The 24642-nt window shown below is 34.8% G+C and overlaps 1 protein-coding gene and 1 non-coding gene across 2 annotated transcripts; both read right to left on the bottom strand.

Moving 5' to 3' along the window:
• Positions 1-2259: 2259 nt before the first annotated feature.
• On the bottom strand, positions 2260-8770 carry LOC115716238 (probable methyltransferase PMT24). Its single transcript, XM_030644993.2, has 9 exons — positions 8418-8770; positions 7045-7985; positions 6810-6959; positions 4329-4599; positions 4132-4242; positions 3864-4038; positions 3485-3754; positions 2981-3175; positions 2260-2850 (listed from the first exon to the last, which is right to left on the bottom strand). Exons 2-9 carry the CDS (start codon positions 7954-7956, stop codon positions 2622-2624), a joined length of 2313 nt encoding a protein of 770 aa, XP_030500853.2. The 5' UTR covers positions 7957-7985; positions 8418-8770; the 3' UTR covers positions 2260-2621.
• A 3426-nt stretch (positions 8771-12196) lies between these two features.
• On the bottom strand, positions 12197-12303 carry LOC115711878 (small nucleolar RNA R71). The gene has a single exon (XR_004010746.1). It is a non-coding gene; the product is annotated as a small nucleolar RNA R71 (small nucleolar RNA).
• Between the last annotated feature and the right edge of the window lie 12339 nt (positions 12304-24642).

Genomic DNA, 24642 nt, shown 5'->3' with positions numbered 1-24642 from the left:
TAATTACCTTAAAATAAGATAAATGATACATTTTATTAGGTAAACTTCGTGCCTTAAAAAAGATTAACAACATATTTTATTTAGGTAAACTTTGTTCTTTAAATAAAGTAATGAAAAAAGAATTAGATCATTACTCTTGTTTTTCTATTGGTGAAGATTATTCTCTTATAATAACAATGTTAGGCTTGTTAGTTGTTCATTCCAAAATAGTTAATTTTAAAGAGAAAACTTAAGGACAAGATCAAGTGAGTTTCAAATGCATACGTCTCTTACAGTACAGATATACATATAACAATTTTAGTCGTAGTAATGTTTATGTCACTAAACTACAAAATACCACAAAATTTTTTTTTTCTAAAAAAAACTTAAGCCTTCTTGATCTCTCTATGGAAATATATACAAATAAGTATTGTAACATATAAACAAATCAAATAAGTTAAGAACACACATTTGTTCATGTTGCTTCATGATTGAATGGAGTGGTAAGTCTCAGAAGTGGCCTAGTTAGGAATCTCTTTTGAAAATTTCTCACTACAATGTTCATTTTTGCTCAATTTACTCCACTTCTTGACCACAATGTGCACATAAGGAGCGGTCGCTAATTAATGTAAACATATTAGTTGTACGTGTAAATTTAAGTACTCTATGAATAAAATTATTACAAATATGCAAGAAGCTATAAAAACATATAATAAGTTTCTGATAATACGTGTTTGAGAGATGAACCCTAAAATAATGATAATAAGTTTATAAAACATCGGGAAAACATTTCTAAGTATCGGCTTGTCTCTTGCCTCTCAAGCTTTGAAACATATTTTCAAAATCTATAAACCCCACCTAATGTTAAAAGCCTCTGTGAATATATCTTTCAAGCGTACTTAAATTATCAGATATTATTAATTAATATTCTTCAACTAATATCACATCTACATATAGATATATTATGTATTTTAATTGTGTATAGTAATTTAAATTTTTCATAGATTCGTTTTAGGCCACCAAAAGAGATTGTATCCTAGTGTTCAAGTTCCTTTTAGCAACGCTGAAAGAAGGCAATTAAAAGCTCAACCATTTAATCAACATTGATAAGGATCGATATGGAACTTTGAAACGCCATGCGCATAAAACACCATGTGTCTTCCACTCATTGCAAATAAAGGCTAATCATTCAAATCATTAGCTCCTAAAGTAAGCATTAATAACACATGCCATTGAAGAATTAAAACAAACATTGCATGGGCACATAAGTTTTTATCCGCATTTCACAATTTTTAAGCTCACTTAGTCATATTACACAGAGCCCAATAAAATAAATTATGCAAATATAATTTTACTAAAATAGTACAACAAAAAATAATGAGAAAAAATTCAAAAAAAAAAAAAACAATAAAAAAACCGATTGATAACTCATTAATAACACTTCCATTTTTGCTGTCACTAAACGAAAAAATCAGCAAGTTTCCGGTATAGCGTTGATGGTGGTGACAGAGGAGGAGGACGGTGGCGGTGAAGTCACGAGAATGTTGCAACAATGGTGGAGAATGATGGCTGCTGAGTTGTGTGCTTTCAAGAGGTTAATCGTGAGGGAAATTGTAACTCTGAACATTTTAGGTATAGTACTTATAAAAACAGATATGTTTGAATTAAATGTACAAAGAAACTAAATTTGGTTAAATGATTAAAAGATAATATATTCCTTAACTTATCCCTTAAGGGCTCGTTTGGAACGCCGTATTAGATCGTATTGTATTGTATTATATTGAATTGTATTTAATGTAATATTTTTATGTAAAACTATATGTGACATTAACTTTTATGGATACTTAAATATATAATATTTTAGTATAACTTAAAGTTTGACATAGTATTATATAAAAATATAATGTATAATCTAATTCAATATAATACAATACAATACAATACGACTTAATATGGCATTCCAAACGAGCCCTAAAAAAATTACATAGGCATTTTTTTTTTTTTTTTTGCAACAAACCAAACTATATAGGCATTACTGTTAAAAAATTTACACTGCATTTTTTTTTTTTTTGCAACAGCATAATTTTTTTAATGCTGAACATTATAAACAACTTGATATGATTCTGTTGGTCATTTAAATTAGTTTTGTAAAGAAATTCTTTTTTTTTATGCATTTTATTGAATCGACCTAAATTTGCCAATTAATATATCTTCAAATAAATAAATAAAATTATATAACAATATTTATGTCAATATACATAATGCTGTAAAAAAAATATATTTGAAAACAATTAATTTATTAGAAAGGATTGAGGGGGAGAAAATGAAAAAGATAAATGTGCCAATAGACCTACTCAATTGTAAAATGAAGCATGTGGTGGAAAATGTGATTCTAAGACTCAGTATAACAAGTGGGATCATTTTATCTTATAACCAAGGTGCAAAGAGTGGTATGAAAAAGGAAGAAAGCTCCCCTTCGTTCATAATTCTCTTCTCCTGTACCTAGATTCTCCGAAATAACTAGCCAAACAAAAGTACCCTTACCCTTGTAATGGAATTTAGGTAACTCGTTAGCTATATTTTACAGATATAGCTATTTTACATGGCTTACCCTTGAAATGGAAGGGTCTCAGAATAAACTATCAGACAATGGCTGATGAAATCGCCTTAGTCTGAGTGGGACGCCAGAATGATTTCTGAACGCAGAGTAAACCTTCCTTGTCATTTGAAAAAATGAAGCGGACATCCCATTTTAGAGACTTGGCCATACTTTCAACCTCGTTTATGGTTTCAACATTATCTCGTACTATCAGCTTCCCTTCAGGCCTTAACATCCTATCTGCTTCTGCCATAACTTGTCTTAGATTGCACCTGTATAGAATCAGAAGAATATTTGTTTTGCTCAAAAAATAAAAGTTATCAAACAAGAAAAAAAAAAAGAAGAAAGCTTAGAAGATATATTTTTGACAATTAAACCACCAATTAATATAAATAAATAAACCTGTCTTTAAGCACTGAGAAGAGATGATCTGCATGGAGGATATCATAAGATCTTGGATATGTACTGAAGGATTCACACCAATCATGATATATCCCGATCAAACCACGCTCGTAGATTATTGGCAGTGTGTCAGGAGAATCAATTGGGACCACATTCATCACCCATACTTTCAAGTCTTTAAGTGCAGCAGCAAATCTAGAAGCATAAAATTGAGAAAGCAGACACTATGAATAAGAAAAGAGGATCGATCTGAGGATGTTGCTATCCATGACATAATTTCAGTTTATCATTTTAAGTTACTTGGCATCAAAACTAGCAGTTATCCTTAGTGGCTAAGCTAGCTCACACTCACAGTTTTGCTATCTCCGTTATCTACTAGTGCAAGCAACAGGATTGTATATGCAAGCATATAATCCGTTAGCTCACGGTTTTACTAACTATGTAGTCTCTAAAGGATTGTATATGCAAACAACATCAATGGATGTTTTTAAGAAGATTACTTACCCTCCATATACAGCTTTCATGTCCATGACATTCCTCACAGAGGACCAGCTGATTCCCATTCCTTCCAAGTAGGTCTGAGAGACTACATTTTTCCAGTGTTTATAGTCTGCAGCAAAATCTTCTGGTGCAGGTTTGCCATAAACTCCCACCTGAGAATTTAACCAATAAGGAGCTTTTTCTAGTCTTGAAGGCCATTGTGCAGGCCACCGAGATCCACGCTTTGATTCTTCCTCTGGCACTTCATGCATGCATGCCTCGAGTGGCACATTCCTGCTCACACATAGTAAAAGCAGCCTCAGAAGATAGAACATTTCATTTTCTAGCAGATAGAAGGTTAACTACATTAAACTAAGATAATAAAATATACACAGAAATATACCAGGCTGCATTAGGGTCATCAGATTCACTGCAAAGTGGAGGCTCGTTTCGTGATCTATTTGAATAGCACTCGTTAGAAATGGGTTTTCTATAGATGGCTGCACCCACTCCATTTAATCTGTCCTTGTTAACCACAATCAGATCCCAACACATTGCTTTTGTTAATCTGGACATTGCTGTTGTAAATTTCCACAAAACACCTCATATCAGAAGAAATCCACAAAATCGCATCTCCATAACAAATATGCATGAAATGGAAAGTACTGTACCTTTCCAAATGCCAACATCTTCAGGAAGCTTCTGATAAACAGGAGTAGCAGACCAAACAAAGTAACCACCAGGTCTTAAGACACGATTCAGTTCTAGTAAAAGTTTACCGCCTGTAATATCCCACTTATATTTATTACACTTTTGAATTTTGAAAAAACAAGGTGACTAAAGAAACCCAATAGAATCTAGACATCACCTTCAACATGCCAAGGAACCCTACAGCGTGCACAGTGGATAAGATCAAAGACAGCACCAGGGAAGGGTAGTCTCTTGGTACCCATGACAGCTGATATAGCAGGGATCCCACGTTCGAGAGCAAACTGCACTTGTGCTTCATGCTCATCCTTGGGAGCAAACGACATTGCCAGAACATCTCTTTCAAAAAGGTAACCTCCAAAGCTGGCCACCCCACACCCTACATCCAAAACCACACGGCTTCTTTTTCCCCAAGCAATCTTAGGGAGAGACTACAAAACCACCACAAAAGCATATCTTGAGTAGTAAATATTAATGAAGATAAGGACACAAATTACATGAGAACTCAAAAATGTATGTGATACAAATTTGTCAAATTTCTGAGCAGGACTAACATATTAGATGGAACTTCAAGGACTCAAAAAGCTAGACTGATCAAATACGCAACATTAATGAAAATTTAACTCTACACAAGTGGAAATTTCAATATATATTTATATACATATATATTAGTGACAACTCCACGTGCACGCGAAACAAATATTATGCAATCAAACTTATGGTATAATTGAAAAAAGAATCACTATATTAGTTTCGAAATAATTAAAACTCAATTTACAAAAAAAAAAAAAATTAGTATAACTCAAACATGCCAATTATAAATCCAACAAAAGATAATATCTTTAGTATAAATTTCACCAATTAGGTTATTATATTTGGTGTGTTTAAAACAAGTCACATATTAGTATGCAGTATATATGAATGAATTAACTAACCAAGCATCTATAGTTTTAGTTTTGGAAGGAATGAATTGACTAATCCTATTGTGAACTGTACACTTTACATCTTTAACACTGATACATCTTGTAATGACTTTATGATCCAAAAAAGAAAATATTTCAAGCTCTCCAAAATTCATATACTATGGCCATAAGAGCAGCTAAATACAATGGTTTCTTGATCTTCGACAATGTAATATATATTATATATTTTAGTAAAAACAATAATCACTATTTATAAGAAGAACGTGACAAGAAAAAAAAAAATAGTAATACAAAAATAAAAAGATAAAGAACTCTTAGATTTCATCAACAGTAGAGATTAGTGGGTTATTATAGAATAGATAAAGAAACCCCAGCACTCTTCCCATTCACTCTCTCAAGATCTCACTTGTCGACAGAAGCATATTGTTTTTATTTTCTAAGATTATACACTAAAACTTTATTTATACTTTTTATTATTAAGCAGCTACTCGAATTAATTCTTAATCTAATAATCTTTTTTATCTTTCAATCTCTCTGTTTATCTATCTCACTCATTATATTTCTGAGTCAATCCTTCTATCGGTGTTTTTGGATTCTTCTATCATTTACTCACGAGTCTTAAATCATGATAGACAAATATATAAATCAGAATGTTAACTTTCAAGTATGTATAATGTATTTGGGGCTCCTAAGGATGTTTGTGTATGCCAATAATCAAACTTCAATGGACACTGTTAATGATTATTAGCAGTTGCATGCATTCTTGTAAATGAATGCAGCTGTTAGTGCAAATGAGTGTTTAATTATGAATGGTTGCAACTGTTAGAGCAAATGAGTGTTTAATTATGAATGGTTGCAACTGTAGTAAATGCAACTGTTAGTGCAAATGGGTGTTTATGAATGATTGCAACTGTAGTAAATGCAACTGTTAGTGCAAATGGGTGTTTGTGAATTGTTGCAACTGTAGTAATACATATATTTCTGTTAAATGCACAACAAAAAAAAAACTAGATAGACATAACATACACATACATACACTCTCCCTAATTCATATCATGCTGCCATTCTTTTGAGCACCAATCGCTAATCATGAATGTAAATATTTTACAAGGATAAATGAGGTATTGGAGGAAAGTAAATGATTGACGATTTGTTTTTTGGTACTGTTTCTGGAAAGGATCCAAGTGGCAATCAAGAAATGTTCATAAGATAGTGACTTTAAAATCTTAGTGAAGAGATACACTATATTATTCAAATTACAAAAACGTTTTGTACAATTTGAAAATAAAAATTTTATTTCCACCCCCAAAAATTTATAAAACACTATTTTATTATTTTATTTTGTACAAAATATATATTTTCAATATATAAAGCCAAGCCAGTCCCCTTTTGTGTACACCAGAAATACTCAACAATATATAAAGCCAACACTAATTTATCTATGTGATGTTTCAACTAGATAAGGAGAAGTAATTGTTTTTGGGCTCCAACTCAACCCCAGATGAAAATTCAAGTCAATATTGTCTACCTCAGATTCAGGGGAACTATGAAAAAATTAGTTCAACAGCTGTTTCTGATGATGAAAATCATGAAAACATGTTCTATTCTATCCCAGTCAAGGGGTACTTGATTTGTGGCTCAACCTCATTTGGTCAAGATGATGGATACATATACATATAGAGACAGATTAGAGAGAGATCACGTGAAAATGGACTTACTTTCTGAATGAAATCAATGTAGTGGAGAGCACCATTCTTAAACTGGGTTCCACCCCCTGGAAAGGTAAGGTATTCACCAGTTACTTTAACCCAATTCTGATGCCCCTTGACTTCTGCAAGCTTAGTGTGAGGAACATTGTGGTACCAAATCTGCAGCATTGACCACAAAAACAAATTCAAACTTCAATTCGATACAAACAGTGTTATTCACTTATTTAGTAGAAATATCATGTACCTTGTCCCTGCTTGCAGGCCACTTGACTGGGCGTTTATATCCTTCAGGTAGAGCAACAAGACAAGTGGGAGATTCATCAGGGCAGTGCCGTTCTCGGTGTTCATAGTGCTTTGTGCTCGGAAGCTTTCTGATAACTCGCCAATTGTCCAGACAAGGGATGTAGTCAGGCCCTGCCGTGACCTTACAAAGTTTCCAATCATAGTCATTTTGGTTCTGAGACGTGGAATCTTGTTGTAATTTTTCTTGTTCTGATTCGACAACTTGAGTCGACCACGCCCCATTCTCAACATTGCGCTCCTTTAAAAGTTCTGCAGCATCACTTCGTTGTGAATCAGTCTCCTGATTTTTCTCATCCTTCTCTTCAGTCGAACTAACCATTTCGTCTTTCTGCTTTGTTTGATCATCATTTGATTCATTTTCCACCCTCCCATCAGATTCAGCTTGCCCACCTTCATTAGTTTCTCTACTGACTTCTTCCTCTTTTTCTCCAGTTTCTGAGTTTGAATCTCCATTAACTGAATTAGCATTGTCATCTTCAGAAACTGTTTTCTTTTCATCAAAACCATTCTGAGATTCATTCTTGGCCTCAGCTTCTTCCTTTGAACTCGTTTCTTCTTGGGTTTCCACAACAGTTTGAGAATCAACCCCACTGTTATCAGTTGCATCCTCTTGTAAGTCACCAGAACTATCTTCAAATTGCTTAGAATTACCATCATTTACGACTTGTCGTTTTACCTCATTCCTGGTCTCATCAGATTCAGATTGTAATTGTCGATCCTGAACTGGAACAGCTGATGACATAAACATCCATATTCCAACTAAACAAAAGGCGACAAAAACGACTATACTGACAGTTGAACAGTAACCAGAAGATTTCTTCCCTTCACCCCGGGAATACTTCCCTGGAGCCATGATTTTTAGCTAAGAGTTTGTACACACACCTGGAAAAAGGGGCAGTATGCAAAAATCTCAGCTATACTATTGTACCCAAAAGTAAAACCAAATTTATCACTATCTAAAACTTTTGAGTGTTCTGCTCAAAAAAAAAAAGAATAATAATAATAAAATAGAGGTTAGTTCTTTTAGGAATCTATAAAGCCAATAAAAAGCCTAGCTTTTCTTTACACTTGACACAGAGAATCCAGATCTAAAACCAAGATCTGGGTGAAAAGAAAAGATTTGACTATGCGGTGTTGAAGTTAACTGTTGCGCTTCGAAGCACTCAAATGCTCATAATAATAAAACTATTTCAAAACAAAACGAAATCCCGCAATAAAGAAGAGAAAAGAAAATCAGGATGATATTTGGTTAACAAGAAAGTTCACAGAAAAGCTAGAGTAAAGGAGAAATTTGGTTGCGAATTCAAGAAATACCTTTTTTTTTTTTCTTTTCACTAGGCGCTTCAAGATGACACCTTTATCAGTTCATCCCCTCTCTTTTGCTTTTCAGTGATGAAGTAGAGCTTTGATGAGCATTGGTTTTTATAGCTTTGAATGTGTTAGATTTATATTCCTTATTTTGGTTTTATTATACAGTCCCACTCCAACATAAAACTGAAAGGGACAACAACGTGATTTCTTCCGCTTTGTTGTATATATTATTACAGCTTAAGTTTCGAAAGAAAGAATCTGTGTTGGTAGAGTTTGTTGTAGTAGGATGTCCTAAAACAATGATAGTATGATACCAATTTTTGGGTTGGGCGGAATTCCCATCATTTACCCAATTATAGTTGCATGGAACTTTGGTGATACCCCATCAACTTTGTTTCAAGAAGAAAAAATGAAAAATAAAAAATAAAAAAAACTTTTGTGGTACACATTTATACATATCCTTATTTTATTTTTCATTAATTTGCGGTACAATTATTAAAATTTTGTTATAAATGAAAAAATTGGGGCAAAATCTCAAAATTTTTATCTTATTAGCAATTAACTTCTAAAATTTATTTTTTAGTGGCAAAATCCCCAAAATTTATGTTTTGTTAGCACTTGACAATTTTTATTTAGGTGTTAAGTATTATATTGGACTTACACAATGCAATGTTCACATGAACACAATGTACACATGGCACAAATTAATTGGTCTACCTAATTTAATTATTTAAAATTATACAAATTATTTAAAAGAATATTTTAAATTTTAAAAATAATGTTTAATAAATTAATTAAAATAAAAGAATAAAAATTAAATTTAGTAAATAAATAAAAGAATTAAAATAAAATACTAAAAAAAAACTAAATTCCTTAAACATTGTTAACGCAGATTTTCGTTAACTAAATTTGAGCATCACAATAGTAATTTCACACAGAAATAATAAAAACTATAAAGATAAAAAAATATGAACATAGGGTTTTTTACGTGGTTTTGCAGTTAAAATTCTGCATAGTCCACGAGTCAATCTTATTCATATTTTTGATTATTTTTTTTACGGAACTCTCATGTATGAGTTTTTTCGTCCCCTTTTTCATCTTGTCTGCCACTATTTATAATTACATAGTGGGCGTTAAATTACAAAAGTTGACAATAATCTTTACATCAATTATTCCCTCAAATCATGGGATTTAATTACAAATTAGGCTAAGTAAATGCGGTTTTTATTTATAATCCACACAACTGTGAGTATCCCGCTTTTATTGGGCCGAGATGAATGCATATTTAAGGATATACGGTAAGCCTTATCTCATGGGAATGCCTCGCTAGGAATGGAGCGGAGTTAACTTTGGTGGCGAGTTGTGGCTCGTCAAATGACTTCCTGAAATTAATATTGCTTTAATTCTGATAACTACATTTTCTAGTATCGAGATGATCTTTCTCCCATACATGCCCTCTTCTAGCGAGATAGACACCTCGCTGTCTGTCATCTTGATTCACCAAACTGTTTACACTTAGTTTGTATATCATGCAATATACGCTAAGTGTTTTTATCGTTATCATTTCTCTTCCACACGACGAGGTTGAAGCCTCATCATGCACACTTGCACTCACATGGTTTCTCGTCGATACATGAGTTAGTAGTCTGTACATTTCTGTCTCGCAGAATACTGTTCAGTCAGTCGAGTTAAAAACATACTCTGCGAATTGTGTTTCTAAGGAGTTGTTCCATGCCAAGTGTACTTACGATTGGGTGTTTGAGTCCTTCATTCTTCCCAGCTCGACACGTGTCTCCCTCTGATGTGCTCACCGAATTTTGGGTATAATAATTTGTTAGGCTATTTTTAGCCTAAGTTTCGGGTCTTATAGATAAGCACTTTCTCGATTATTGTTGTCTTTTGGAGCAGTTTTTTGCTTGGTTTTCCTTGTTTCAGGTTCTCGGTGCGTTAGAGTTCAAATTCAGTCAATTGACAAAAAGACGGGACAAACTGGTGAAAAATCCGCCAAAGCTGCTCAATGGGAATCAGTAGTCGCGACGAGCCTATAGCCTCGTCGCGACCCTTTTATTTGGTCGCGACTACGGTCGCGACTTGAGGTTTTGGCAGAAACCCAGTTTTTCGAGTTTTGCCTGTGGTCGCGACCAGCCTTTAAGTGGGTCGCGACCAGGCACGGAAAATGGGATTTTTGACCTAATTCTGATTTTTTTCCAATTAGAGTCACACCTCTCATTCCTATATAAGGGATACGATTCAGAAGGCCAAGATAATCAGAAATTGGCCCGAAAAGTGAATGAAGGAGGAGAGGAACAAATCTTGAAGATCCTGAGCGATATCACCATCTAGTTTCTTTCTTTTACTCTCTATTTCTCTTTTATGTCTATTTTTGTTTCAGAATTAATCATGGATGTTTATATTATTTTTATGAGCTAAATTTCCCATTTAGGGAGGATGATGAATGTTGTTTAAAGTTTTGCCTAGTTAATGAATAATTGTCATTCCTTCAATCTTGATTTGTGAAATTATCTATATTTGTGTTTAATTCCATGTGTAAGCTTGATCACCTTCTACATGTTCTATGATCTCAATTCAAAATCTGAGAGGTGAGAATTGAGAATGCTAAAATTGGATAATCAAGGTTCTATGTGAAACAAGAGTATTTGCATGACCTATGTGACACTTAGATTATTACTTAATGTTGATTACATGTGAGTTTAATTAAGAGATTAATTAGAAAACATGTGGTTTAGAACCTAAAAGATCTGAAAAGAGCTAGGTTAATTTATAATCTGTCATTCACATCAAGAAAAGGATAGCACTTAGGCATTAACAATTGGGTAAACAAACAACAGGATTCTCTTCCCTATCTTCTCATCTTGATTAATCTTTACTTGTTTCTTTAAGTTTCTTGAATTTTTGTTTAAAATCTTGAAAACTATCGATTTGCCAAATAGATTCATAAGTCTAGTTTAGTGGTAATCAATCCAATTCCCTGTGGTTCGACCTCACTTGCGTGAGTTTACTATTTGATTACGTGCACTTGCATACTGTTTTATAATTTTCGTAATAAGTTTTTGGCACCGTTGCCGAGGAATTGTATAAAGATTGATATTACATAAAATTATACTAAATTCTACTTTGGTTTATTTTTCTTGCTAATTGCTAATCTATTTCTTGCAATATTGTCTCTATCTATTTCAGGAATTTTAGGTGTATGCGCCGTCAAGGGCAAGGAGTCATATTGCTCGTTGATCCTGAAATCGAGAAGACTTGTAGGAAAAACAGAAGGAACAAGAGGCAAGAAAGAGTTTTCAGCAACTGCTGAAACACCAGAAATCATGGTTGATAACGCTAATGCTGCTAATAATGGAAGCAACAACGGTAATAATGGAGGTATCGTTGAAGATCAAGCAAATGGCCGCAGCTTGAGAGATTACATTCTCCCAACTCTTACGGGGGTTCAGTCTTGCATCATGTCGCCCGCCGTAGATGCCAACAACTTCGAAATTAAGCCTGCAATACTCCAAATGGTGCAGTCTTCAGTCCAGTTTGGTGGACTCCACTCTGAAGATCCCAATCTACACTTGTCAAATTTCATGGAGCTATGTCAGACTTTCAAAGTTAATGGGGTTAGTGATGATGTCATTCGTTTGAGACTTTTTCCATTCTCGCTGAGAGAGCGAGCAAAGAGTTGGCTGATCTCCTTGCCACCGAACTCTATAGCCACATGGACTGACTTGGCAACAAAATTTCTGTCTAAGTTCTTTTCTCCAGCAAAGTCTGCTAAGCTGCGAGGAGAAATCCACAATTTTTGTCAGTTGGATAATGAATCTCTACATGAGTCTTGGGAGAGGTTCAAGGATCTCATCAGAAAGTGCCCTCATCATGGTATTGAGAAGTGGATGCTGGTTCACAATTTTTACAACGGGCTGGTGGGTAACACTAGAACACTTATAGATGCTGCAGCTGGTGGGGCATTCATGAGGAAAAGTGCGAATGAGGCTTATGATTTGCTGGAGGAGATGGCCCTGAATAATCAGCAGTGGCCAACTGAAAAAAGCCAAACAAAGAAGGTGGCTAGTATGCATGAGGTTGATGCCATTACCAAGTTGACAGCCCAGGTAGAGGCCCTAACAAAACTGATGGCTGTTTAAGCAAAACAAGCTCAGGTGGTCTGTGAGCTATGTGGAGGCCCTCATCCCTATGCGGAATGCTCGGTGGATCTGAATAGTTTGCCAATGGATGAAGCTAAAGCCATTGGGAATTACTCTAAAAACAACAACAACTATGGGTTTAATCAAGGAGGGAATCGAAGGAATAGTGGGTTCTATCAACAGAGAAATCAAAACCAGACACAGAACCAACAACAGACTCAGCAACAAAGCTCTAGTGGGAATTCTGGTCTTCAGACAGATTTATTATTACAATTTATGACAGAGACTAGATCTTCCATTAAGGACTTACAAACTCAAATGGGGCAACTGGCAACTTAGATAGCAACCCGTCCTCAGGGAAACTTGCCTAGTACAACCGAGGTTAATCCTAAAGAAAATTGCAAGGCAATTACCCTGCGAAGTGGAAAGAAATATGATGGGCCTAATGTGGTACAACATGTGGATGAAGAAATTAAAGATCAACCAGCACCAACATCAACAGAGAAGAAGACTACTGATAGTCTTGCACCAAAACAAGAGTCTCCACCAATCAATATAGATCTGTTGGGTTTTGTGCCCTAAATAAAACCCATTTCAATATAATCAGATTTACTAGTTAATAAAGATCAGAAATAACATTTTATGTTGCATGGTTCACATGATTTATTTCATGATTATTTAATGTATAAATTCTATTAAGTCCAGAACATGTGTATTTGATAATGATTATAATGTTGTCAGCACAGTGGAATATAATCTGTTGGAAATTATTTTACCAGGATCTTAGATCTACTCACAAGTATGTTAATTAACACCCTAAATATGAACTTCTAAAACGATTATAAATTAAACACATATCAAGTATGAGAAACCTTACATTGGGTGCAGCGGAATAATATGTCTCCTTCCGTTCAGATTTCTAACCCTTGTATCCTTTCTGTCGCAGAGTATTATCAAGATCTGAACCTGGATCTCTTTGTCTCCTTTCTTTAGTGTTGAATCTCCTTCTTGTTGAATGTCTTTCTTCACGATCTTCCTCACTATGATTGAGGTATCACTTGCTGTGTGTGGGCACTACTCTATCACTAAGAGGTTCGAAATTATTCAAGGAAGAAGAAGAGAGTGAAGGTGGTGGCTAGGTTTAGAGAGAGAAGGTTCAGGTTTTTCTCTGAAGGAAACAAGATGTGAAAGTGTATATTTCCTGAAGCCTTCACTATCTATTTATAGCATGCCACATAGGGTTAGGTTTGAATTATTTGGCACTAAAATAATGAAAATATCAGATGATAATCCCTATAAAAGTGGCCGGCCAAGGCATTATGGATTTGGGCCTCACTTTTGCAATTTTGCAGTTTTATCATTTCTGCATCTCATTTTCTCAAAATTGCCAATTTTCAAATTCAACCATTTAACTGCCAATTCTAACTATTTAATAACTATAAATAATTATTAAATAATATTGTCATTTATCATATTTATTAATTAAACCATACAAAGTATCTTAATTAACAAATATGCCCTAAAAACTCTTTCTTTACAATTTCGCCCTTACTTAGTGAAAAATTCACAAATAGACATAGTCTAATTTGAGAATTATAATTGATTAATCAAAACCAATTAAATGAGTCTTACAAGTAATATTATCTCAACTAGTGGGGGGACCATGGGTCTATATAACCGAGCTTCCAATAAGCAGATCACGAATTTATAACCTAAATTCACTGACTTATTAATTCTTCGTTGAATCCACGCATAGAATTTAGAATTGCACTCTCAGTATAGAACGCTCTATATGTTCCACCATATAGACACGTCATTAGTTATCCATTGTTATAATCCTAATTTGATCAATGATCCTCTATATAAATGATCTACACCGTAAAGGGATTAGATTACCGTAACACCCTACAATGTATTTTATCCTTAAAACACTTAACCCCGTATAAATGATATTTCAGCTATGTGAAATGAGTACTCCACCAATTATTTTTGTTTGGTCAAGCTCGAAGGAAATCATCCTTTACTTTCTATTCGCCAGATAGAAGCTATAGATTCCATATTTATGTTAGCGCTCCCACTCAATTGTTGGGTTTTATGCCCTAAATAAAACTCTTTACAATCTGATTAGTTATCAATATAAGAAATTTGAAGTGATTGATGTTTGCATGAATTTTACATGCTAATGGTTTAATATGGTTTAATATGTTTATTACATTCATACACACAAAATCAGTTAAATCCAGATCATGTGTTTATTCACAATTACAGTATCGTCAACACAGTGGAATGTGATTGTGATCATATGAATCAAAAGTTTTGGTCCCTGTTTCATCAGTGTTATTGGATTTACACTAATGTGATAATCAGCGATGATGTGTACTTACACTTGGAGTAAGTGTTATGTTCTTTCCAGGACATTAGTAAAGTATACTAGTTTTGAATGTATGGAGTATACATTGGACTGGACCGATATTGCAACTAAGTTAAGATATTACAAACTTACCGTTATACATATCTTTCCAAGTCAATATCAGTAGTTGATCTTAAGATTAAAAGAATCTAAATCCTGATATGCTTAGGCTCAACTCAGGAGTGCTATTCATGTTCTTAGATTTATTAGTTAAGCCTACTTTCGGGTCAGGGTGATACGTATATTTTGGGAACATGATAGTATGATTGAGTGGGAGTGCTGAACATAAATATGGAATCTATAGCTTCTACTGGTGTATAGAAGTTAAGTGATGATTCCCTTCGAGCTTAGCAAATAGAAGTAAATGGATGAGCTCTTGTTTAACTGACTAATTATTAGATCACTAAACACCATTTACAGGTAGCTAAGTGTTTTAAGGGGCAAAATACATTGAGGGGTGAGAACGGTAAAGAAATCCCATCTCGATGTAAATCATCTATATAGAGGATCTTTAAATCACAATAAGATTATAACAATGGTTAAATGAGATAGTATATTGATATCGTGGAACATACAATATGCTCTATATAAGTTTGAGAGTGCAATTCTAAGTTCTAAGAGTGGATTCAACGAAGAATTAATAAGTAGGAATTTACTTGGTAAATTTGGTTCACTTATTGGAAGCTCAGCATATAGATCCATGGTCCCCATTCTAGTTGAGAACATTCTGCTTGTAAGACTCATTAATTGATTCGTGATTGATCAATTATAATTCTAAAGTTAGACTATGTCTAATTTTATGAATTTTCACTAAGCAGGGGTGAAATTGTAAAGAAAAGAGTTTTCTAGGTTTATTTATTTATTAATGGACTTTATATGTCTAATTAATAATTAAATTAAATGACAATATTATTTAATAATCTATTTTAGTTATTAAATAATTAGTTTTGGCATTTAAAAGGTTAGAATTGGAAAAATGGCGTTTTTGAGAAAATAGAGATAAAATTTGATAAAATTGCAAAATTAAGTGAGGCCCATTACTACACCATGGCCGGCCACTTAATGTGCTTTTTCAAATTAATATTTTCATTATTTTAATGCCAAATAAATCCTAACCTAAACCTAGTAGTTGGCTATAAATAGAAAGTGATGGCTCAGTCACATAACATGCTTTCACATGCTTTCATTAGCTTTCTGACAGAATTTTCTCTCTTCAGAAAACTGAGCCTTCTCCACTTTCTACACCTTGACTGAAACCTCTCTCTCTCTTTTCTCCTTCATCTTTTTCGTGACCCTAGTGAAAGAGTAAGTGCCCACACACAGCAAGCAGTAACTCAATCATAGATTGGAAGACTGTGAAGGATCAAAACTTGAAGAAGAAGGACATTCGGGCTCAGATCTTGATTATACTCTGCTACAGAAAGGATTCAAGGGTTAGAGATCTGAGTGGAAGGAGACATTAATTCTGCTGCATCAATGTAAGGTTTTCTTAACTTTATATGTGTTTATTTATCGTTTTAGAAAGTTGATATTTAGGATGTTTAAACAACATACTTGTGAGTAGATCTAAGATCCTGGTAAAATAATTCCCAACATCAATTGCACTACCGTGTTCCCAAAATGTACGTATCACCCTGACCCAAAAGTAAGCTTAACTAACAAATCAAAGAACACGAATAACACTCTTGAGATCGAACCTAATCATATCAGGATTAAGATCATTTGATCTAGGATCAACTAGGCGATATTGACTTGAATAGATATTACGGTAAGTTTAATAAATCTATGTCAAAGTTCAATATCGGTCCCTTCCGATGCATACTCCATGCACCCAACCTAAGCTTTACTTTAACCAATGCTCTGGAAAGAACATAGCATTATACCAAATGCAAGTAAACTCTGTTGTAGATTATCATATCAGTAAAACCCTGTGTCTAATAAATTTAGGAATCTTTATTCACATAGTCATGTTTACTTTCCAATGTGTTGACAACACAATAAACAGGATCAAGTATGTGAAAAGGGTTTCAGATGAATTTATAAATCAAATAGACAAGCAATTGATAACATGAACCAAAACATACACAAATGAATGAAAAATACTTCTGTTTCTTTATTGATGTTGAATAAAATGGATTACATTGAAATGGAGTTTTATTTAGGGCATAAAACCCAACAAACTCCCACTTGCACTAAATAAAACTAATCAGTACATATCAATTAATCCTAAATTCTGACGGTGCTTTTCAAATGCTGTTACTGCCAAGACTTTGGTGAATGGATCAGCTAAGTTGTCTTCTGTGTCCACTTTCTCAACCAGTACATCCCCTCTTGCCACATATTCTCTGATGATGTGATACTTCCTTTGTATGTGTTTGCTTCTCTTGTGACTTCGAGGTTCCTTACTATTGGCTATTGCTCCATTATTATAACAAAGTAGGACCAGAGGCTTTTCCATTCCAGGCACGACGCCGATACTGGTGAAGAACTTTCTTAGCCAGACAAGCTCTTTAGCAGCTTCTGGTGTAGCTATGTATTCTGCTTCCATCGTCAAGTCCGATATCGCGGTTTGTTTAGCACTTCTCCAAACCACTGCTCCACCCCCAAGAGTAAACACCATCCCAGATGTAGATTTCCTGTCTTCAAGACATGCTTGGAAACCTGAATCAGTAGAGCCTGTGGGATTTAAAGCACCACCCTTGTAGACTAACATAAGATTCCTTGTACTCTTTAAGTATTTCAGAATATACTTAACTGCATTCCAATGTTCCTGTCCTAGATTTGACTGATACCTGCTCACGATTCCAACTGCATAGCAGATGTCAGGTCTAGTGCATAACATTGCATACATTAGACTTCCAACTGCAGAAGCATAAGGAATTTTCACCATGTCCTCTATCCCTTGAGGATCAGTAGGAGACTGTTCCTTAGATAGACGGATACCATATCTAGAAGGCATGTTCACCCCGTTGGTGTTGTTCATGGAGAATCTTTCTAAAACTTTATCAATATAGGTTTTTTGAGAGAGAGCAAGAGATCTGTTCTTCGGTTTCTAATAATCTGAATACCAAGAGCATAGGCTGCCTCACCCAAATCTTTCATATCGAATTGAGTGTCAAGCCATTCCTTGATGTTAGTCATTTTCTTGATATTGTTTCCAATAATCAAAATGTCGTCAACATAAAGGACCAGGAATACTACTACTTGGTCTTCCTTGAGTTGGTAAACACAAGGTTCATCTTCATTCTGAAGAAAGCCGTAGGTCTTGATAATTTCATCAAACCTTTTGTTCCATGAGCGAGAAGCTTGCTTTAGTCCATAGATAGAATTATTTAATTTGCAAACTTTCTTTTCCTGCCCTGGAAGAACATAGCCTTCTGGTTGCTCCATATAGATGGTTTCTTCAAGTACCCCATTAAGGAAGGCAGTCTTGACATCCATTTGCCAGATTTCATAATCGAAAGCGACAGCTATGGAGAGAAGAATTCGGATGGATTTGAGCATGGCAACAGGACTAAAAGTTTCCTCATAGTCCACACCTTCTCTTTGGGTATAACCCTTGGCTACAAGTCTAGCTTTAAAAGTTTCGACTTCGCCTCCAGCGCCTCTTTTCTTCTTGTAAACCCACTTACATCCGATTGGATGATAGTCATCAAGTGCGTCTACATATTCCCAGACTTTGTTCTTTTTCATGGAATCTATTTTTGAATCCATGCCGGCTGACCATCATTTTCGTTGCGGACTAGCCATTGCCTGTTTATAGGTTAATGGGTCGTCATCAATACCGTCACCAATGACCCTATTGATTTCACCATCCAAGCCATAACGAGCTGGTTTTGTGAAAACCCTCCCACTACGACGAGGAGCGGTGATCTTCTGAATAGGAACTTTGGTAGTAGTTTTCTCAGTAGGTTCGACTGAGGGAGTGGGATTATCCTCTTCTTGAGTGGAAGAGGACGGAACATTGGAAGGAGTTATATCTGAAAGCATTTCCTCTAAAACAACTTTACTTTTTCGGTTTGTTGTCTTTAATATACTTTTCTTCAAGAAAAGTAGCATTTGTAGAAAAAAAACACTTTGTTATCCTTGTGACTATAAAACAGTCCACCCCTAGTCTCTTTAGAATTTCCGACAAACATGCAAACTTCAGTTCGTGATTCAAGTTTGCCTTCTTTCTTTCTCAAGACATGAGCAGGGCACCCCCAAATTCTGTAGTGGCGTAAACTAGGTGTACGACCATTCCATAGTTCAACGGGTGTCTTAGGGACTGCTTTAGATGGAACAACATTTAAAATGTCATTTGCCATCTGTATAGCATATCCCCAGAAGGACGTAGACAGAGTTGAATAACTCAGCATAGACCTAACCATTTCCAAAAGAGTGGGATTTCTTCTTTCTACAACTCCATTTTGCTGTGGAGTGCCTGGGGCAGTGTATTGGGATTCAATTCCAAGTTAAATTAAATGATCTTTGAACTGCATATCCATATATTCTCCACCCCTATCAGTTCGCAAGATCTTTAATGTTTTACCTAATTGGTTTTGAGCCAAAGCATGAAACTCCTGAAACTTTTCAAACGTTTCAGATTTCTTTTGCATTAGGTAAAGAAAACTATATCTAGAGTAATCATCAATGAAAGTGACAAAGTACTCATAACCACCTCAGGCTTGGACATTCAAAGGTCCGCAAACATCTGAATGCACTAACCCTAGGGGTTGTTTGGCACGCTCTCCCTTTGCAGAGAAAGAACGTTTGGTCATTTTTCCTTCTAGGCAGGACTCGCATACTGGCAATTCACCTAAGACGACATTTTTCAATAGACCGTCTTGTTGGAATTTATTTTACCAGGATCTTAGATCTACTCACAAGTATGTTGTTTAACACCCTAAATATGAACTTTCTAAAACGATAAATAAACACATATAAAGTTAAGAAAACCTTACATTGATGGCAGCGGAATTAATGTCTCCTTCCACTCAGATCTCTAACCCTTGTATCCTTTCTGTCGCAGAGTATTATCAAGATCTGAGCCCGAATGTCCTTCTCCTTGTGTGTGATCCTTCACAATCTTCCAATCTATGATTTAGGTACCACTTGCTGTGTGTGGGCACTACTCTATCACTAAGGGTTTTGAAATTTAGAAGAAGAAAAGAGAGAGGGTTGATGTCGACTATAGAGAGAAAAGGGAAGACTCAGTTTTTCTGAAGAAAGAATTTTCTGACAGAAAAGGTTATTTAAAACTTATGATTTGACTGAGCCATCACTTTCTATTTATAGGCAACTACTAGGTTTAGTTTAGTAATTATTTGGCATTAAAATAATGAAAATATCAATTTGAAAAACCATCCCATGTGGCCGGCCATGGTGTGTAATGGGCCTTACTTGGATTTTGCAGTTTTCACAAATTTTATTTCTATTTTCTCAAAAACGCCAATTTTCCAATTCTAACCATTTAAATGCCAAAACTAATTATTTAATATCTAAAATAGATTATTAAATAATATTGTCAGTTAATTTAATTATTAATTAGACATATAAAGTCTATTAATAAATAAATAAACCTAGAATCTCTTTTCTTTACAATTTCGCCCATGCTTAGTGAAAATTCACAAATTAGACATAGTCTAACTTTAGAATTATAATTGATTAATCACAAATCAATTATTAAGTCTTACAAGAAGTATAGTCTCAACTAGAATGGGGACCATGGAACTATATGCTGAGCTTCCAATAAGTGAACCGAATTTACTAAGTAAATTCCTACTTATTAATTCTTTGTTGAATCCACTCTAAGAACTTAGAATTGCACTCTCAGACTTATATAGAGCATATTATATGTTCCACGATATAGATATGCTGTCTCATTTAACTATTGTTATAATCTTATTGTAACACCCTAACTAACTTAGGCGTATTACGTGATTTTTAAACGTACTGTGCAGCTCGTTGCTAATCAACGAGGTTTATGGAAAAACGTGATTAATTGAAATTTTGCTTTTTGATTAAACTTGTAAAACATATTATAAAAGACTCGGGATCCCGATTATAAAAATATTTACAAAAAGTTTCACTGTTTAACTATTACATCAAAATAAAAGTCGTCTAACGACAGTTACAAAAATCTCAGCCTTGCTGTCCTGAGGATCGTACGCTCCAGGCCTAACCGCCCCGACATGTACAATCTCATAAGCTCGCTCACGGTCCATCAGCTATAGCCTTGCCTTTACCTACACATGAACATAAACTGTGAGTCGACGTACTCGCAAGAAAAGCATAATAATATCATACATAATACTAACTGTCGTGTCCAACACGATACTGAGTCCCGCTACTGCCATGTCCAACATGGTACTGAGCCACTACTGCCATGTCCAACATGGTACTGAGTTTTGAACGTTCAGGGGACGGTACTATTGACAAGTATCCTCCTGATCGGTCGAACCGGTCATACTCCGGCTGCTGGTCATACTCCAGCCTGTACCGACGGGATAGGTCAATAGCACTGAACCACCAACCAAGTGTCAGCCTGATCGGTCGAACCGGTCATACTCCGCCGTCGGTCATACTCCACTGTACCGACGTGACAGGGTTGGATGGTTCGAAGCCTAAATACATAACTAATGTAATCTAGCAGGCTTCCTACATGCACGCTAAACATGTAATCTACATATGCATACTGTTATACTAATCTTACCTGGATTCCGATTTCGGTGTCTTGCCAACCCGACCGGAATCGAAGCCGAGCGCGGACATCGGCTCCTAAACCATAAAAATCACAACGCTATAAGTGACACGCTAAATCACTTCCCGGGGACTAAAACTAGGAACTAAAAGTTTCCCTATCGATAAAAAGCATGGCAATACCCCTAAAAACCTAAAAACGAGGAAAACTAGGGTTCGGAAAAATTCCCCAACCGGCAGACCGGTTGCCCAACCGGAATTCCGGTTCTGGGAATTACTGAACCCTCATCCGGAATTCCGGATGCACAACCGGAATTCCGGTTCCTCGTAGGCAGCCAACTAAAATTCTCATAACTCGACCAATTCAACCCCAATTGGTCCCAAACTTTCCAGACCTGTTCTAAACTATCCCTAGAACAAATCCAAGGCATCAAAACCACCCAGAAACCTCAAACATGAAAAATGCCATTGGAGCTCAAGCTTGAGTTCTAAACTCAAACTTGAGCAAAAACACCTAAACATGCAATCAAACTAACTTAATTCTACTCAACTAAGCATGAATAAGCCTCTGAAAACACACAAGAACATCCAGCAACTACACAGAAACAAAATGAACCTTTTCTTTCAAAAATCACATATTTTAACATAGAAACTAAAAGCTTTGAACAATTCTAACTAACATGCTTCAACACAGCTCAATTTAACTTCAATTAACATGCTTTAACCCACATAAATTAACACAAAACCACAAAGAAGAACAAGAACAATAAATCATGCAAGAATCATCACATTTTCATCAAAATTTCAATAAAATTCAAGAGAAAACCAAAGAGCTAACCTAGCTTGAAGAATGCTTGGCTTTGGATGAGAATCCACTAAGAAATCAAAGCAAAAATCCCCCCTTTGCACCCACATGCACAGCCGAGAGAGAGAGAGGAAAAGAGAGAGAGTTTTGAGTGAAATTTGGAAATTTTCTTTCTTTTTCTAACTTAGTGATTTTTTGCTAAAAAAGGAAATGAATAAACTATATGCAATAAACATTTCAGCCAAGAATACACATAATTAAATATTTATTTTTCAAATAATACACTCACATAAGACAAAACACTAATGGGGCAAAAAGACCATTTTGCCCCTCCACCATAAAATCATGAAAATCATACTAAAGGGGTATTTTTGGGACATTCTAAATTTCCGGCCATTCCCGACATTCCCAATGTCTAAAACCCGTCCCCAAATTACTAACATACTAAGTTGTGATTTCTACTGAGCCAAACGCCGAGTTCCAAAATACCGGACACCGGAAATGCAAAATATGCAAGCTACTGAATAACATAAATAACAGTATCATAAATTATTTAAATAGCTATAAATAATTTCATAATTAATCCCAATTAACTGATAATTTCCAAATTAGCTAAGCGGGCTTTACACTTATTGTGATCAAAGATCCTTTATATAGATGATTTACATCGAGATGGGATAATTTTACCGGTCTCACCCCTCAACGTATTTTGCCCCTTAAAATACTTAGCTACCTGTAAATGGTGTTTAGTGATCTAAGAATTAGTCACTTAAACAAGAGCTCATCCATTTACTTCTATTTAGCTAAGCTCGAAGGGAATCATCACTTGACTTCTATACACCTGTAGAAGCTATAGATTCCATATTTATGTTCAGCACTCCCACTCAATCATACTATCATGTTCCCAAAATATACGTATCACCCTAACCCAAAAGTAGGCTTAACTAATAAATAAAAGAACATGAATAGTACTCCTGAGTTGAGCCTAAGCATATCAGGATTTAGATTCTTTTAATCTTAAGATCAACTACTGATATTGACTTGGAAAGATATGACGTTAAGTATAATATCTTAACTAAGTTGCAATATCGGTCCAGTCCAATGTATACTCCATACATTCGAAACTAGTATACTTTACTAATGTCCTGGAAAGAACATAACACTTACTCCAAGTGTAAGTACACATCATCGCTGATTATCACATTAGTGTAAATCCAAAACATTGTTGAAACAGGGACTTAGTCTTTTGATTCATATGATCACAATCACATTCCACTGTGTTGACGATACTGTAATTGTGAATAAACATATGATCTGGACTTAACTGATTTTGTGTGTAAATGTAATAAACATATTAAACCATTAGCATGTTAAATTCATGCAAACATAAATCACTTCAAATCTCTTATATTGATAACTAATCAGATTGGAAAGGGTTTTATTTAGGGCACAAAACCCAACAAACTCCCACTTGCACTAACATAAAACAAACTGTGCAAATAAATCAATCTGATGTCTTGATCTTCAGATCAAGTGTAGTATATTTGAATCCACCCAAAATTCTGGAAACTAGTTCATAAATACATTTATGAAACATCCTTTACTATATGCTTTACTCATAAAGGGATACTGAAATCCTTACTGTTTTTAAAGTTCATCTGAATAAACAGAAGACATATCTCTCATATTTTAAAATATGGAATTGAGATAATACAGCGTAGACTTTTCTTCAGTAATGTAACTTTCTGGTAATTTCGAATTTACGAAGTTATAATTCTTTTCTGGTAGAGCTTGAATTATTATAGAATAATTCCTCCACCCCCAGAGTAACCACCATCTCAAAATTTTGAATGAGTTGGGGTAGATACAAGGATAACTGATATACAGTTCCTTAATATCTAACATATAGATCACTTTCATAAATCTTTCTTGAATATCTTCTAACGTTCCTTATTTGATTACATCTCAGATAGCTCCCACTCAATAGCAGATGTCTGGTTAAATAATACTTTTAACCTCTTTATTGTTTGGAGAGTTATTTAGTTGTGACTTATTGTATTAGTCTAAAACTTTAAGTTTCTTTTAATACTAAATCATCAACATAGCAGACTAGTATTTGAAGTGAAAAATACTTGCTAGAGATTAAGTAATCAAAATTAAGATACCATAAAATTTTATGAG

The sequence above is a fragment of the Cannabis sativa genome, chromosome 5 (genome assembly GCF_029168945.1).
Source record: "Cannabis sativa cultivar Pink pepper isolate KNU-18-1 chromosome 5, ASM2916894v1, whole genome shotgun sequence".
In the NCBI taxonomy this organism is placed as follows: Eukaryota; Viridiplantae; Streptophyta; class Magnoliopsida; order Rosales; family Cannabaceae; genus Cannabis; species Cannabis sativa.
Note: the sequence above shows the minus strand (reverse complement) of the source record. Positions and strands in the feature narration are given on the sequence as shown.